Here is a 15,834-nt window from a genome sequence, read left to right on the forward strand (position 1 = left end):
TCGTGATCTAAATTGCGTATAGTTTCCTGTCGGAACGCTTGAGCCTTGACATACGCGCATACCGTTCAATCATGACTTGGAAGTATAGTATAGTGAACTAGAATTTCACTATACAGTAAAACCTCGTTAACTTGAACTCTGATATTTCGAATTATCGGATAAGCCGAATTTTTTCCCTGGCGCGGTGTCAACTCCACGGGTTTTTCACCCCTTATCTCGAAACGCCCCTGCGCCGAACTCCGGATATGTCGAAGCCTAGACTGAACGCTGAAAAAAAAAAAAATGCTGAAAAAAAAAAGACAGTACCGAAATGGTTTTTTTTAAAACTTTTTTGCACAGCTGTGGTATCGCCAAAAAGTGAAACCAGGGCCGGTATTTTCTAGCGATGCCTTTTCCGATGCTAATGCCTTTTCGTGCTTTTCGCGCTTGGTCAGCGGTCAGAGCGACGGTCCGCTCACGTTATCCACGTGATCAGATCCACGTCACGTTGGGTTTACGCGGTGGTTATGCTTATACACCGTAGTTGCGCTGCAAGCGCGAGACGCTATTCGCAAACGCAAAGCCCTATTCTAAAACTCTTCTCTCCCGCATTCCCCAACGCTAACACCCGCAAAGCTCTCTGGGGCCCCAAACTTTTGGAGCCCCTATTCTAAAACTCTCTATTGTCGTGAATTCGGCTATCTCGAAACTCCGCTTATCACGAAAATTATCCCACTTTTTACTACCTCGAGTTAACGGGGTAGTTACTGTACTTGAAAGCACTTCTGAGCAGCGTTACAGAGAAAGGAAATGCAAGCAAGACAGATGGTGGAGGTCAAGGCGCCAGAAAGCGCGCAAGTTGTTCTTATAGAGCGCATATATGCGTGCAAGTAAAAAATAATAATTAAGGATCATATACTTACAGCAACGCTCCGTCAAATGCAAGCCAGGAGGAAAACGCGCTTTGCAACCCGCACAGACAAAGTCCAGACTAAATTTAATCTTCTAAGGCGGTACAGGCATCGCACATCAGCCCTGATCGTGACCTCACGCATTATAAGTCCGTGTACAGCGTGGCCTCGTCGAAGGACCAATTGTTCGCGGTCGTGCCCGCTTATTCGTGCTTTAATATAAGCGAAGGACTCAGAAAGCAAACAAAAATCATAATATGTACAACCCCACTTCACTGACTCGTCGTCTGCTTATAAATAGGCATGAAAAGGTATTTCGTTATTGTAGAACGTGCGTCCCAATGCCTTCAAGCTATAGTCTGAGTGAATCAACGTCATGCACTCTGATTAAGGCTCGTCATATATGGATGCACGCCTCCTAATAGATGTGGTTCTTTCCGACGTGGAACTAATTAGTTCCGTTTCAGGCAGCTGCAAGAGAAAATATTATGAAAAAATTGCATGAACACGCCGTACGTGCGCCGTATCAGCGGTGTCACGAAAATACAAGCTGCATTTTCTCGTAAGCGCCCAGCTGACATCCTTTTTTCTTTTTCTTGTTAGCCAGGAGGGCTTACGTGAATGATAGAGCTAGATGTTTCCTGGCTATTCGCGTAACAAGCGCGGAAACAACAAAGATTGAACGCATGCAGCTGCTGGCACCTGTACTCCATTTTATTCCGCGGAGGTCTTCGCATTACTAGAGGCGGTCCCCAGATGTCTTGAGCACGATTGCAGGTGTAACACTGAGATAAGAGAGGGGCCGACAAACTCTCCCCGTGTTACCGTTTTTTTATCCCGCTACTGGCCGCTTAATTTGGGAGCAAGCGTAAGGAGTCTGGCAACGTTGCATAACGGGATATATATATAGAGAGAGAGAAAGAGAGAGAGACAGAGACAGAGACTGTATGAAAGAGAGAGAGAGAGACCGAAGATTTGGCAGCTCACTGCGGATTTCTACGCGTAATCTGCGGGGGACGGTGTTGTAGCGACTTAACCCAACCACTACCAGTGCGTCATCGATTACTCGTGGGCGGAGTGTTTTGTGCTGTTTTCCGCGTCTCCGACTGGTGTGGAATTCCTCCAGCAGCGACTCGTCCGACGACCCCGATCAGTGGTGTGTGCGTGCACGGAGCCCAGTTTCGCCCTTGGCGGCGTACGGTGCCGCTTCTTTACGAGGATGCTCGCCGTCAATCAGCCGCGTTTACTGCGTCACAAATGAGCCTGCGGCGCGTAAACACAGAAGCCGCTGATTGAGCGCCTCGCCCGTGCCGGCAAGTAGTGTAGCGATGTGAGAAAGGCGTTAACGTCCATTCGCGGTGATTGCCGCACGCCGAGATAAACATTCGCACGAACGAAAAAATGATGGCCTCGACGAGGGACTCCTTCCAGCGTAGCGACGACGAGGAAGAGCTGGTCTTTGATCAGACCGGACTACTGACGAACAAGCTGTCGTCTCGCCACGGCATAGTGTCCAGAAACCACGCCGCGAACTCGGGGGGCCGCCTCACTGTTGCGCGGACTGTCAATCTGTGTCTTTCGTTCTTTGGCTTGGTGAGTCGGCCGACGGAGTGCGTTTACGCAATCGGGGGGAGCGCGCTCGCACAGCAACTGTTGTAGTTAGTTAGGGCACCCTCATTCATGTCAGACGCCGTGGCAACGGGGAACATGTGGCGAAACGAGAGCACGATGTTTTAATTACCCGTGCGATCGCGTAACACCGTTCACGCGGCAGTAAAAAAAAAAAAAAAAGGCTGGCTATTGCTTTGTATTCTGTGGCTCTTATCTGCTCCAGCACCATTTCTGTCACCTATTGTGATGGCGTAGGTTAACTATTGTTAGAAATTTACGGCGCACTGCCCTGGGCTGCGGTGAATTAGTCAATTTCCCACAAAAGTACGGACCATAAACCACAAAGAAAGAAACAAAGAGAGAGACAAGGAGGTTTAAAAAAGTTTTTTTTTTTTTTTTTTTTAACCTTGGAGAGAGACATGGGAGGGCTCTACAATCATGCCCTTGCAAGAAGTCGCTGTTCAAGGGAATCAAAACATATATATGCTCTCGTTGGGATGGGGAGGAGGCGTGGACGGGTATTGTCCATGAGAAGATCTGCCACAGCTGCAGACGTTTTGACAAGCTGCATACAATCGTTTCAGTTGGAGCATGTTTTGAGCACAACATTGCAATGTGGGAGGGGGGTACAACCAAATGACGAGTATGTGTGCTACTAAACTGTCGTGTGATGACAGCTTGTTTATCAACACATCTGACACAGCACACATTCTCTCACCTTACCATTGGACAGATGTTCTTGCCATAGTATTCTCCACATGCCACAGAAGTTTGCTATACAGTAGAAGCAAGGACCCTCTACAAGGCTTACCTGTGTTTCTGCAAGTTGCTAACTGCTCGCAACGATCCAAACTGACTGACATATTTACAGATATCTAAACCGTGATTTAGTGCATCAAGAGATACACATGTGAACCAAATTATTACTGTTTCTATGAAACCCTACGTAGAGTAAAATGCTGAAAAATATATTAAGCCAGTAAGGGCATTATAAGCCACACCTGTCAATCAGTACTGACCCATATGTCTGTGTGAGCCATGTTTCGATTATCTAGTCATCTATAGATGTTCTTTCCTGCTGCATATTTTTTTTTTTTTTTTGTGCATAAGGAACCCTGTTTTACCACTGAAAACACAGTGTGTTCAGCCAAAGTTTCGAGACTTGTTCAGTTTAATCAGAATTGCAAATTAATTAACCAAGCTTAAATTATGAGCCTGTTGGCATTGTCTCTCTGCTAATGCTCTTGCATGCCCAGCTGACACAGCAGTGTCCTGGAGCTTTAACCAATCAACAAGGTGGATGGGTATGATTGAATCATGCTTGCTCATATTTGCAGGGCCTTTGCTTTGCCATACCAACTGCAACGATTCAAGACCTTCAAAAGAGAACCAATGCTGAAGCTGACATACAACACTTCTACACAGCACGCTATGGTGGCTACATATTTGGCTGCCTAATAGGTAATTCTTTTCCTACATCAGTGCTGCCCATAGGTAATATTTCATGGCTGATGTTTTGTGGAGCCAGGACATGAAGTTTAAATTAAAATTAAATTATGGGGTTTTACATGCCAAAACCACCATCTGATTATGAGGCACGCCGTAGTGGGGGGGGGGGGGGGGGGGGGGGCTCCGGATTAATTTGGACCACCTGGGGTTCTTTAATGTGCACCTAAATCTAAGCACACAGGTGTTTTCTGCATTTTGCCCCCGCCCCCGGAATGCGGCCTCCATGGCCGGGATTCGATCCCGCGACCTCGTGCTCAGCAGCCCAACACCACAACCACTGAGCAACCACGGCGGGTGGACATGAAGTTTGATATAAAAAAATGTGTCCAAGGTTGCAAATGGTTGTGACTTTGGGATTTGTATATCTGTTTCAGTTGCTGTTCAACTGTCCATGTACAGCACTTGAGCTGGGCACACACCATTCTACTGCTGCTTTCATACCTGCATGGGCTGTATTAGCATGTAAGGCACTACCAGAGAGAAGTGCGTCCATGATTTCAGTCCATGCTACAAGCCAAGTGCAACTGGCTTTGCTTTAAAAAGACAATAACGTGAAGATGAATTAGTCGATTACAGTTCAACTGCATATAGCTCTCTTACCCTGAGCGGAAACTTGGTGTGTCAGAAAGGAAGCAAGAGCAAACTACTGGTGGCAACATTGCCTTGAAATTATCACACTTGCTTCCCCCATCATCATAGACGTTGGCAATGCTTAGTCTAGGATATATGAACATTCTATAAAGAGGATCACCTGGCAATTTTGTGGGCCCTTCCTATGCGGAACAAACGCAAATATGAACAAAGAAGAACTATGAAATCAATGCCGCCACAATGACCATTACAGGCACTGTAGCCAAGTGCACAAGGTTCAGCGATAAGTTTGGTTTTGATTTTCTTTGCCAATAATCCATCTCAACCACATAAATGCAGAGCTTTGAAAAGGTTAGTCTACCAGGTTAGACTGGCTTAATGCATTTAATGCTGTAGTGTCCCAAACAGGACAGGGACACAAAAGGACGACGCCAGCGCTTCTGCCCCCCCCCCCCCCCCCCTGTCCCATTCCCTCTTTTTCACTATGACACCTTACCAACATGCCCACTTGACTATCCTTCTGTCCCTTTTAACTGTTAAGACTAATTCATATTCACAGCATAAGCACGGCAGCAAAGCTAACTGCTCTCTACATCTAAAGGACTTTTTTTGAGCTGAAGGAATCGCCAATGTTTCTTTTGTAGTTTGTATGAGCCAAACCTGACAAAAAGGTCCACGAGCTGAACACTTGCACAGCCGTACATAACTTCAGTGCAAAAGGCCCACACTGCGATGCTTTCGGCTAAGCTCCTTTTGTCCGCATTAGTACAGCAGCAAAGAATGCATTCCCTGCTCAATTCCTTCTGTGCAGGTGGTTTTCTCTTCGACTGGTACAACAGACAGTTCCTGCTTTTCCTCAGCATCTTCGCTACGTCCATTGGCATCATAGTGATGCCCTTTTGCGTCCAGCTAGCAACCCTGATGGCATGTTCAGCCATTACTGGCATCACCATGGGATTTCTAGACACAGGTAGGGCACAGTGGTGACTACATCTGTGCATGCTGCCTGTTCACTTGAAACTGTCATTATTTATTGATGCATTGGAAGTAAATCATGACAATCACAAAATGATATGTTGGAAGATAAGGTATGAAACGATTTCGTTGTGAATGTAAAACACTCTTCTAAGAAGTATTGCGAGGCCAGCACACAGCATGAAGCTAATGGAAGCATAGGGGAAATTATCTGTTCCTTTTATTGAAATGTACTAATAGTGAGGAAAACAGAAGTGGAAAAGACAACTTGCTAGTGGTGAGAGTTCAACCTGCAGCTTCCACATGCCATGCAATGCTCTAACAGCTGGGGCATGGCTTTTATGTTGCTGAAAGTCAGGCGTGCTAATTTGTGTCCTTTTCATGGACAAATCCATGAACATGAATCCCTACCAATTCACTCAACTTAGTCATTCTGAGCCACGGCAATGGTCCTGTCTGCTATTTTGGATATGTGTGTATGAGCGCTAGATTTAACCTTGGGAGTGTTAGCCAGTACCCCTCACAGTCGTGGTGACATCCTCTCAACTCCAGGCACTATGTAGTATGTGAACACAGTAGCAGGAACCTGGCCAGTAAACCTCCGTTTCGCTTGATATTTGCTACCTGAAGTTTAATTTCCCCTATGCTTTCCTTGGCTGCAATGCAACCAAGGGATGTGACCACGTGGTAAAGGACGGATGTTTATTGAGGTCCAAGAACCTGCTAGTATTCACAAGACTACAAGTTAAGGCATTTGTTCCAAAGATCATGTGCTTGTGCCTAGCTGTCTTGTTACGATAGTGGCCGGCGTGGCAGCGATGATAGTGGACACTGCCCTGCACGTATGTACACATTCTGCACTAGCAATAAGAGGCTTTGAAGGTGAGCTCGTTGGCATGCATCCAGGGGAGAAAACAGCGCTAAAGATACGGACTAGAAGGAAGAAGACTGGACGAGGGCTGTCCTGTGTCAGAGCTCGTCCTATCTTCTTCCTTCTGGACTGTGTCTTTAGCGCTGTTTTCTACCATGGACCAACAATAAATCAAGCCCCTCAGTTTCTCAGAATTCTTTCTGTTAACTACAACGAACGATGAAGCTTTCTCAATGGCAGGAGTCCAGTTGTAGAAAAATCAGTGAAGCACCCGTGATTTTTATGGGAGCCTAAAAACAGTGGTGAAGGAGCTGTGTGTGATGCTGTTACCGGCATCATGCCACAACAGCAGTGCATGCGAACATGGTGAGGTCAGTCTTGTGTATCTTTTATGACAGTAAACGCACAGAGAGATTTAAAAATAATTAACGATCTGGAAGACAGCAATGTATTAGATGGGGATAATTAGACAGAAGCAAATCAGTCTGTTGTTGAAAATGCTTTTCTTGCAGTCGATATGCTTTTGTGGCCTATGGTGATGAGAATGCTTGTGCCTTATAGACGTTTTTTCAGTGTTGTTCACATTCCTCTAAAACAGGAACGAAAGCTCATTCCTACCCAATCTTGAAATGAGTTCCCGTTACAAGTTCCTTTAATGCGGAAGGAATGCATTCCAGTTTCACTTAGAACATTGAAATGTGCCGTTACATTTGATTTTTAAAATTAAAATATCCCTTTCAGTCACGAATTATGATCGACTGCCGATAAATGTATGAAATTTACATAATTTTATGCCAAGGTGCTGCAGACTCCATTAAGAACAAGTCAAGGTGGTAGAATGAATCTTTCTGCATTTTATGATGAGTCACCATAATTACAGTGATTAAATATCTAATTATTGTGCTAATGATAAATTTTTTTCATAAAAAAGAACTGCATCACTAGTGTGAATTACCTGCAAAAGTTAGTTATTGGTTGCAAGCTTTACTAGAAAGACAAAAAATTATTTCGAAATTGCTACAGAAACGTCCCATGTCGCATCAAACACTGCAGTGCCTTCTCCAAAGCGATCTTCGGTAGCGCTAGATTTCCCTCAGAAGTAAAATGAAGGTACTTGAGGTAAGCAAACATTTAATTCACCCTAAGATTAATTTTTGTGGTCTATTCCTTGCCGTAACTGCACAGAAATGGGAAAAATAAGTTGCGTACACAAATGTGTACACCGTGACTGAAGAGGTTATAGTGTGGGATCATCCCGAGGCGAAATAAAGTGAGCAATTTAAAACTTGCATTGAACTACATATGTTAAATGAATTTGAACATCGCCGAAAGCAGATTATCTGGAGATAAAAAGAATCTAAAGAGACGCTCCTAGACGAATTTTTTCAGGGAGCTCCGGACATACCCCAGACATGTCTAACTGCAACTTTGGTGCTCATCTATTACAAGTGTCACACATATGGAACTTTCCACTTCAGTCTTCAAATGTGCAGTCAGGATACTGCACTTCAGATGTGCAAATAAAAAGTTACTCACATGCACCAATATATTTAAATTTATTGCACAAGAAACTGCATCGAAAGGAACAATACATAGGTGTTTAATTAATGCAGATTCAATATTGCAGTATGAGTGGGAAAAAAAAAATGTCAAGAATAAATATTCGCAACTTAGTGAAGTCCCTTGTTTAAAGTCAGCAAGAATTGCATCCCGATGTTGGTGTCCGACAGACGAACCCGTTTTAGAGTGCAGCTCGTAATGGCCGTACCTGGAGTGAATGTTGGCGACGGCGTAACCGAGCAAACGAGCACAACAGCAAAAGATGAAAGAGCACAACAGCGAAAGATGAAAGCGTGAGCTGCGAACAGCAGAGACCAATGAGAGCGACTTCTTCAGTGACGTGTGCGCGGGAAACTGGTTTCATGCAGACCCGCCCGACTGCTCGTTGCGTGCTCGTACGTGGTCTCAGCTGGACCGCTCGTTTCATACTATCGTCTGCTCGCGCTTGTTTGGTTTGCTTGGTTTGGTCTCGTTCGCGCTTGTTTCAATTGTTTTGTAATCTGATTGTATGCACGACGCGAATTGCGTAGTACTTTCTGGAAGTCAAGTGGCACCAGCGATTACAGTGGAACCTTCGACGAGTCATGTATAAAAGCCGATGTGCTTGACCCGCAGATCAGATTTTCGACGATTGCCAACTCTGCTACATGTCTGTCTCAAATTCTTTGCCTCAATGTATCGCGAAATGAAAACACATACATAGCTGCGCTCAAATTTCACATTAGGAAGTATTGTAATCGTTGGTTAATTGTTTTTCGGGTTCCGACAGGAGAAATGCCATTCCCTTGTAAACCTAACGAGTTACTGTTACAGTTCCACTGACCCTTAACAGAACGGTGGCGTTCCTCGATTCCTCCCAAAAGGAACTAGTTCCAGGAACGCTTTTTCGTACAACACTGTATTTTTTTTTTTTTTTGTCCACACACTGTATAGAATTCTACAAATACTTTTTTCTGCAATGTTAACCTTTTTCTTTTTTCATATGAGCATTACTCAAGAATGAGCAGACAATGACCGGAACAGAAGATGAGAGATGGCATGCAAGAACCTCTACATGAGCCAGGGTTTAGGGAGCGGGGTATATGGATGAGGCAGGCATCCCATTGTTTCTCCAGACCCTACCCAGACTGACAAACAGCCATTTGATTCCATGGACATAGCTAACACTGCAAATCAACTATTATCATCAAAAGTTCGCAGGTAATGGGATCCACAAAATAGCTGAATATTTCAGCAGCGCGGGCATGCAGCATGCCCTAATACATATGACCAACATAATATACTGCTGTTTTACTGGCTGCAAGCACCAACTTTACCAACATTCGGCTTTTTCATGGAGCCCACACCTCGTAAATACTTTTGATGGTAATAGCGCTCGCAAAATAGACTGACAAGCAAATTACCCAAGCTTCGCTACTTTTTATTCTGTTCTGCACAGAACAGCTTTCCCCGAAACAAGTGTAAATCGGTTGCAGGCATGCAGGAACTTGACAAGTACAACTTTTAGTCTTGAAAACCGAGTAAATTCTGTACAATACGTTAATTCCCTGTGGCTTATGTTGAATAGTGTAGATAACAAGGCACTGCTGTTATTTGGCATTTCAAGTTAATCACCCAGAATGAAGGTTGCATTGTTACAAATGTGCTTTGGACATGTTTATTGCAGGTGGTAATGTTTGGTGCCTGGACCTGTGGGGTCGTCACAGTGCTCCCCTGATGCAAGCACTGCACTTCTGCTTTGCCCTCGGAGCCCTCGTCGCACCACTGATCGCTGAGCCATTCCTTTCACCTGCCTCACTTGGTGGAATTGCACCAACACACAGCTTCAACACCTCTTTGGCACCAGCGACCTACGCTCATATCCCCCCAATCGGAATACACCACGGCATCGTGGTCAACCGACATCATTCGCACATTACACCAAAGTGGATGGACTTGCCACCTACAGAAGGCCTCTCACGACATCGGCGAAGCGTAGACGAGCAGCTTGAACATACTAAATCTCGGTTGCCCTTTTTTAATGCATCCACGATGCAGAGTGAGAGCACTGTGCTTAACGAAACCACAGTGAATGAAAGCACATTGCATAATGAAAACACATTGCATAATGAAAGCACGATGCAGAATGAGACCAGCACGATAGATCAAACAGGACAGCAAGCACTCCAGAACTTAAGTAATGCCGACTCTAATGACACTTCAATAGAAAACACCAGTGCTGATCGGACACGAACTACGACTGTGGCCCCAAGCTCAACGACAGTAGCTAAGAAGCCAACCAAACCAATCTATGCTGAAGGACCACAAAACCAAGACAAGTGGGATCGCAAGTCACAGAAGGCAAACAAAGGCACTGTAGCTGCAGCTGCTCCTAATTCAACCAACTCATCTGCACACACCAATACGACATCTCTGAAATTGAGCTTAACCAGTAGCTCCGTTACACCCTCTAAGAGTCCATCGATCCTAGCAGCAGTAGGGACAACATTTCCACCGGCGTTATTACCAAACGAGGGTAACAAGACAGAGAGTAATGATGGAAACATCACATCAGCACCACAGATACTGAACAATTCCAGTAAAACTGGGAAAGGTACATTGCAAATGCATATTAATGACACTCATGTACCAACAAGTGTAGGTATTACTTTACAGCCTGCAATTTCCAGCAAAAGCACAACAAGCTATCCCACTATCAGTAGAGGAAACACCAGCCAAGCAGCAACAACGAAGAGCGTCACTGTTGCTACAACCATCAAACCTGATGTGACAGAACCTGTCACAGCTCCTCTCACACAAGAGGTGCTAACAACAGAGGCCCTGCCTGACCAGCCCACCGAAGCCCCAGTTGCTCCTAGAACTACGAGTATAATACATACTAGCATAAGGACGACTGAGGAAAGTGTTGACCCTCCAGAAACAACTGTCGCCTCTGTACCAACAAACAATCAATTGCCCACACAGGATAACGAGACGAGCATCAAGCAGTTGACTGCAGAAACACCACACCAGCCTGTGAAACCACCAAACCTGGTTGGGCAAACGCTTGAGCCAGTGACAGCTTCACCCGAGCCCACACTGCCAGCAGTCATAGCTGCCACAACCATGTCAAATGAAGGCAGCTCAGATACAAAGCCACCGTCATTCACTACTAAATCGAGCATGCTTGAAAAGGCATTGCCAACAGCTGAAACAGGCCTCACCGCGTGGATTACTCACAAGTTCATAGAGAACAGGATCGGAAAGCTGGAGTTTGTCTATGCCATCCTTGGGGCATACCTCTTTGTCGTGTCGGTGGTATTTCTTGCATTCCTGTGCACGAGTCCACGTGACTCGCGGTCACGCCAAGAGGAAGACATCAAGACACCTGGGCCTTCGAGCAAGCACAGCCTGGTCTTGCTCAGTTCACTTTTCTTTTTTCTCTACATGGGAATGGAAGCTGCTGTGGGTGAATTGCTCCAAATATATGCGGCCCACCCGCGCGGCTACACCCTGACATACGTCTTCTGGGGCAGCTTCGCAGCCGCGCGTTTTCTCGCGATACCCATCGCGATCAAAGTGTCATGCCGGAACATGCTCCTTGGCGACCTTGGCATCTGCTTCCTTGCGTCTGTCTTGCTCGTGGCAGGTGCTGACAGGATGGAGTCTCTGCTCTGGACAGGAGTCGGTGTCTTGGGCGTCGGAATGGCTTCTGTCTTGCCAACGTCACTGGCCTGGCTTGAGCGCCACATGCGCGTCACCAACCGCGCAGCGTCTGTTGTTCTGCTCGGCGCGGCTTTCGGGGAGATGGCGCTGCCATTCCTCGCCAGTCACCTCATTGAGCGCGAGCCGGCTGTCCTAGTGTACGTCAACGTGAGTGTCGTCACGCTGTGTTGCCTCAACTTCGGTGCCCTCTGGCTGACGGCGGCGAAGCGAGGCGAAAAGTATGCGCCGACTAATGAGCCGGATCGCTCTCTGTACCAGTTGGCAAACCTTGACGACGGTGACGACCAGGCCGACTTCACATTGCTAAGGCCCCTGTGCACCAATGGCGAGAATGGTCTGCACTTCAAGGGAAAGCAGAAGTTTTCTCGGGGACTTGGTGCAACCTCTTGAAAGCCATCTTTCCTAATGGTTTCCAGGGAATGTTAACCGCCGCGATCTTTGAACAAGAGACTGCAGAGCGGTCTGGCAAGATTGCCACTTTCCTCTACACGACAAATGTGTGCAGAGTTCTGTGGTTGGTGAGCAGAACAACACAGTGTGGTGCACCAGATGTGTTCGGATGAGAAAAATGGCCAGAACCAGCAACTTGACAGCTTTGCACACAAGTCCCATACTAAGAAGCTTTATTAAGGTTCCAAATGGTGGTTAATACAGAATACGTGCTTCAAGAGAACAATTAGACATGTTCCACTAGTATGAAAAGTGTTTAGCCTGCTGACATGCAATTCAGGCGCTGGTTTTTATTGTCAAGCTTTCGCCAAGAGTTAGGGAGGCCAACACGCGAGCTTATATCGCAAGGCCTTCCACAGCACAAGTGCAATTTTTAGGTTTTTAAGTTGACAAGGTGACTTGCCTGAACGAACACCTACGTTCTAGTAGAGAGGTGACTGGCTAGACATTGCCTCACCCTGCAACTGTGCCGTGCCAATAGTCCTTGACCTGCAGTGGGCACAGAGTTATAGTGCTACAAATGACTCATGGCATGGTTTGATCATTCATGCTTTTTCACTGTGGATAACAGCCTAGTCAACTTCTTCTTCTAGGGACATTATGTTTTGGCTTGAGTCTTTAAATACGTATTAATTATATAATGTTTCGGTGCTGCTTTAGTGGAAGTGATAGTAGCACTAGTGATAAGAGTGCCAGATGTACTTTTTTTGCCAAGCCTAGTTTCTTTTTTTCTTTTTGTATAATAGAAGAGAGACAGTGCGTTTCTTTTTTCCTCTGGCAATGCGTTTCTTCACCTTACTGAAGCTACGAGCAGGGTCTTTTTATACAATAAAAGCATCTATCATAAAACACAAGCTGCAAGAATTTTTGTTTATAGCACTTTATCTTGCCTCGTGTTCTCTCAGCTGAGAGACACCTTTAGCTGAGAGACACCTTTACAAAATGTGTCTAAACACAGGACTTTCGCTGTGGGAATGCAACAAATACGAAAAAAAAATTGAAATAAAAAGACTTAAAATAGGTTACAAGTGTGTTCTGTCAGTTCATATATACAGCTGTCGGCAGAAGTTTCCAGAACAGAAAAGCCACAAAGAGTCGCAAACTCCCTTGCAGCAGCCTAGGCATACTGCTAGAAACTGAGCACTGCATTCTGGACTTGTGCGACCGATGTAAGCAAGCAGGCCGAGTTGGATTTGGTTCATGGCAGTGGAAACAAAGCTGGCGCAAAGAAAATAAAGAACACTAAATAAAGACAAAGAGGGTGGCTTGAGGTACAAGTCCTTTAGTCCACTGCTCTGCTTAGAGTTAAAAAGACGCATGCAAAAGGTGCCAAGGACAGGCACTTGGACACTAGTATACAGGACAGTAGAAACGAGGCACAACACGACTGCTTGTGTTGCATGATCTTTACTGTGGCCATTGCGCGTGCTTTGTTTCCACCACTGTGGCTTACACCAACGCACCGCTAAAATCGAGACCACAAGGAGAATGAGTTTCTTCGTGGTTATTTGTGTTCTGAAAGCTGCTGCAGCACATTTTTACATTGGTGACAAGTACAGAGCCTCTTCTGCACTCTCGGGCTGCCGGTGCTGCAGTGCTCATTCGAAGTTAAAAGCTGCGTTACATTCGCAACCTACGGCTCAACGAGTACGTGCAGCTTGCCACTTGAGTTGCCGCCGGCAATGATGAGTCGCTCGGGGTGGACATCGATGAGTGAGCAGACCGAAGCCAGGCTTTCGCCCATAAACTTGTACAGAAGGGTGCCACTGCTCGAGTAGACCTCGATGCGCCGTGGGTATTCCATGCTGCCGACTAGAAAGAGCTCATCGCATCCGGGCATCCACACTGCCCTAAGCGGCGACAGCCATCTCCCGGTCATGTTGTTGTGCCTTAAATAGCAAAGGAAAGGAGGCATTTTATTGTCATCCTCATCGGCCTAATTATACAGGCTGTTCAAAATTAAGCTTTACGGAATTTTTAAAAATCGCCTGTGGCAGGTAGCATTATTCTTATCGTTGAGCTGGGTTATTTAAAGAGGCGGACATTAGTAGCACGAGAAATCGAAACACATATTCAACTAGTTAGCAAAAATTGACTAATGAACTTCGTTAATTACTTCACTACACATATTGCAATTTATGAATTGCAGCCGGTGAGTTTGCAAGATGCATCCACTTGAAATTAATTACCAGGATGGCACCAGTGTCGAGATATTTCCGAAAGTGTGGGACAAAATACATGGGCGTTCCAGTTACTTTTGTGTTTCATGTATGAAACAGCATTTTGCTAAACAAGTAAGTGGAATAACAGTGCATTTTTACGGCAAGTTTGATGGCACATATCTCCAAACTGGTGTCATTCTTGAAATTCGTTCAAAGCCTGACAAGCTCACCAGCTACAATTCGTAAATTGCAATATGTGTCGTTAAGTTAGTGAATTTTTGGTTAATTACTTGAATATGTGTTTCGATTCCTCGTGCTACTAATGTCCCGCTCATCGAATAACCCAGCTCAATGATAAGAATTACACTACATGCCACACGCGATTTCTTAAAATTCCGTAAAGCTTAATTTTGAACACCCGGCACATGCAGCTGGACCTCTCGGTGGTCTCTTGTTGTCTTTCCTGCATCAATTAACACATTCAACATTCCAACACCTTCTCACCCTTAATTGCATTTCCCTTCCCTCAGCACCCATTCTGTTGCTCTAAAGCCAGCTATCTGTTCTACACACTGCATGACCCTGTTGTGTTCCACTTTCAATTTCAAACGGAGTACTACAACTTACCCACGTCTTATCTCTGATGTGTACTGGTGTCTTTTTGTATGAAAACAATACCTGTAACTAAGCACCAATTTAGGTGCGTGCAACAGGCGTTACAGCAGACACCAATTCCTAAAAATATAAAATGTAGTGCGATGCAGATAACATGTTTCAATGCAACGGATTATTTGCAGCAGTCAGTGTCGGGAATGGCGCGGTGACAGCCAATGAGCTCTGACCAAAGTTTACAAATTAGCTTCTTACAAGCAGAAGTGCATATCATCATCATCATCAGCCTATATTTATGTCCACTGCAGGACGAAGTCCCTGCGATCTCCAATTACCCCTGTCTTGTGCTAGCTGATTCCAACATGCGCCTGCAAATTTCCTAACTTTATCAATGGCATTCAGAATGGTATTGAGCAACAGGCAATATGTTCACACTATGCGTTACCATGCATGCCAGGCTATGTTTGCATTATGCATCAGCAGTCTATTCGCAATATATTTCGGCAAACACAGTAAATCGAAATGATCAAAGAAGAAAAACAACATCCACGCTATTAAAGAGATACTAAAGGCACCACAGATACTAATAAAGTCTGCTAAGACCTAGTTCATGTTGTATACTGTCAACTTCCATTAACTCAATGCTGACGGGGCTGACAAAGCTGATCAAATTATCTGGCGGGTTGAACTAAACAAGATGCAGAAAAAATGCCAAAACACACCACTGATTCATTTGGCAGTACTTGCCAGATTGTTACGTGCCCCCTAATCAAACGTGTGCTCGCTTTCTATTTGTCTGAAGTAGAAAAGTAACATGGAAATGACTCTTTCCCTACCATGGGGAAAATACTAGGTGTTTTTTGTAGGCTACAACAGATTTTTTTTTCTGAACTACTGC

The 15,834-nt window shown here is 45.2% G+C and overlaps 2 protein-coding genes across 3 annotated transcripts in view; one reads left to right on the forward strand and one right to left on the reverse strand.

Moving 5' to 3' along the window:
- Positions 1-1,833: 1,833 nt before the first annotated feature.
- Positions 1,834-13,120, forward strand: LOC119433114 (uncharacterized). The gene is made up of 4 exons (XM_037700257.2): positions 1,834-2,483; positions 3,839-3,962; positions 5,413-5,571; positions 9,674-13,120. Exons 1-4 carry the CDS (start codon positions 2,292-2,294, stop codon positions 12,100-12,102), a joined length of 2,904 nt encoding a protein of 967 aa, XP_037556185.1. The 5' UTR covers positions 1,834-2,291; the 3' UTR covers positions 12,103-13,120.
- The window catches only part of LOC119433115 (WD repeat-containing protein 76), a 37,637-nt gene continuing 34,862 nt past the window's right edge, over positions 13,060-15,834 (reverse strand). For both annotated transcript variants that reach the window (XM_049658895.1, XM_037700258.2), the window contains exon 14: positions 13,060-14,051. In XM_049658895.1, coding sequence (XP_049514852.1) covers positions 13,796-14,051 — 256 coding nt within the window. In that variant the 3' untranslated portion in view covers positions 13,060-13,795. The remainder of the gene's footprint in view (positions 14,052-15,834) is intronic.

The sequence above is a fragment of the Dermacentor silvarum genome, chromosome 11, assembly GCF_013339745.2.
Source record: "Dermacentor silvarum isolate Dsil-2018 chromosome 11, BIME_Dsil_1.4, whole genome shotgun sequence".
NCBI classification, from domain to species: domain Eukaryota; kingdom Metazoa; phylum Arthropoda; class Arachnida; order Ixodida; family Ixodidae; genus Dermacentor; species Dermacentor silvarum.

Coding starts and splice junctions, on each gene's coding strand:
- LOC119433114 (XM_037700257.2), top strand. CDS start 2,292: ATGATGGCCTCGACGAGGGACTCCTTCCAGCGTAGCGACGACGAGGAA. Junction 2,484..3,838: donor GTCTTTCGTTCTTTGGCTTG/GTGAGTCGGCCG, acceptor TCATATTTGCAG/GGCCTTTGCTTTGCCATACC. Junction 5,572..9,673: donor CATGGGATTTCTAGACACAG/GTAGGGCACAGT, acceptor TGTTTATTGCAG/GTGGTAATGTTTGGTGCCTG.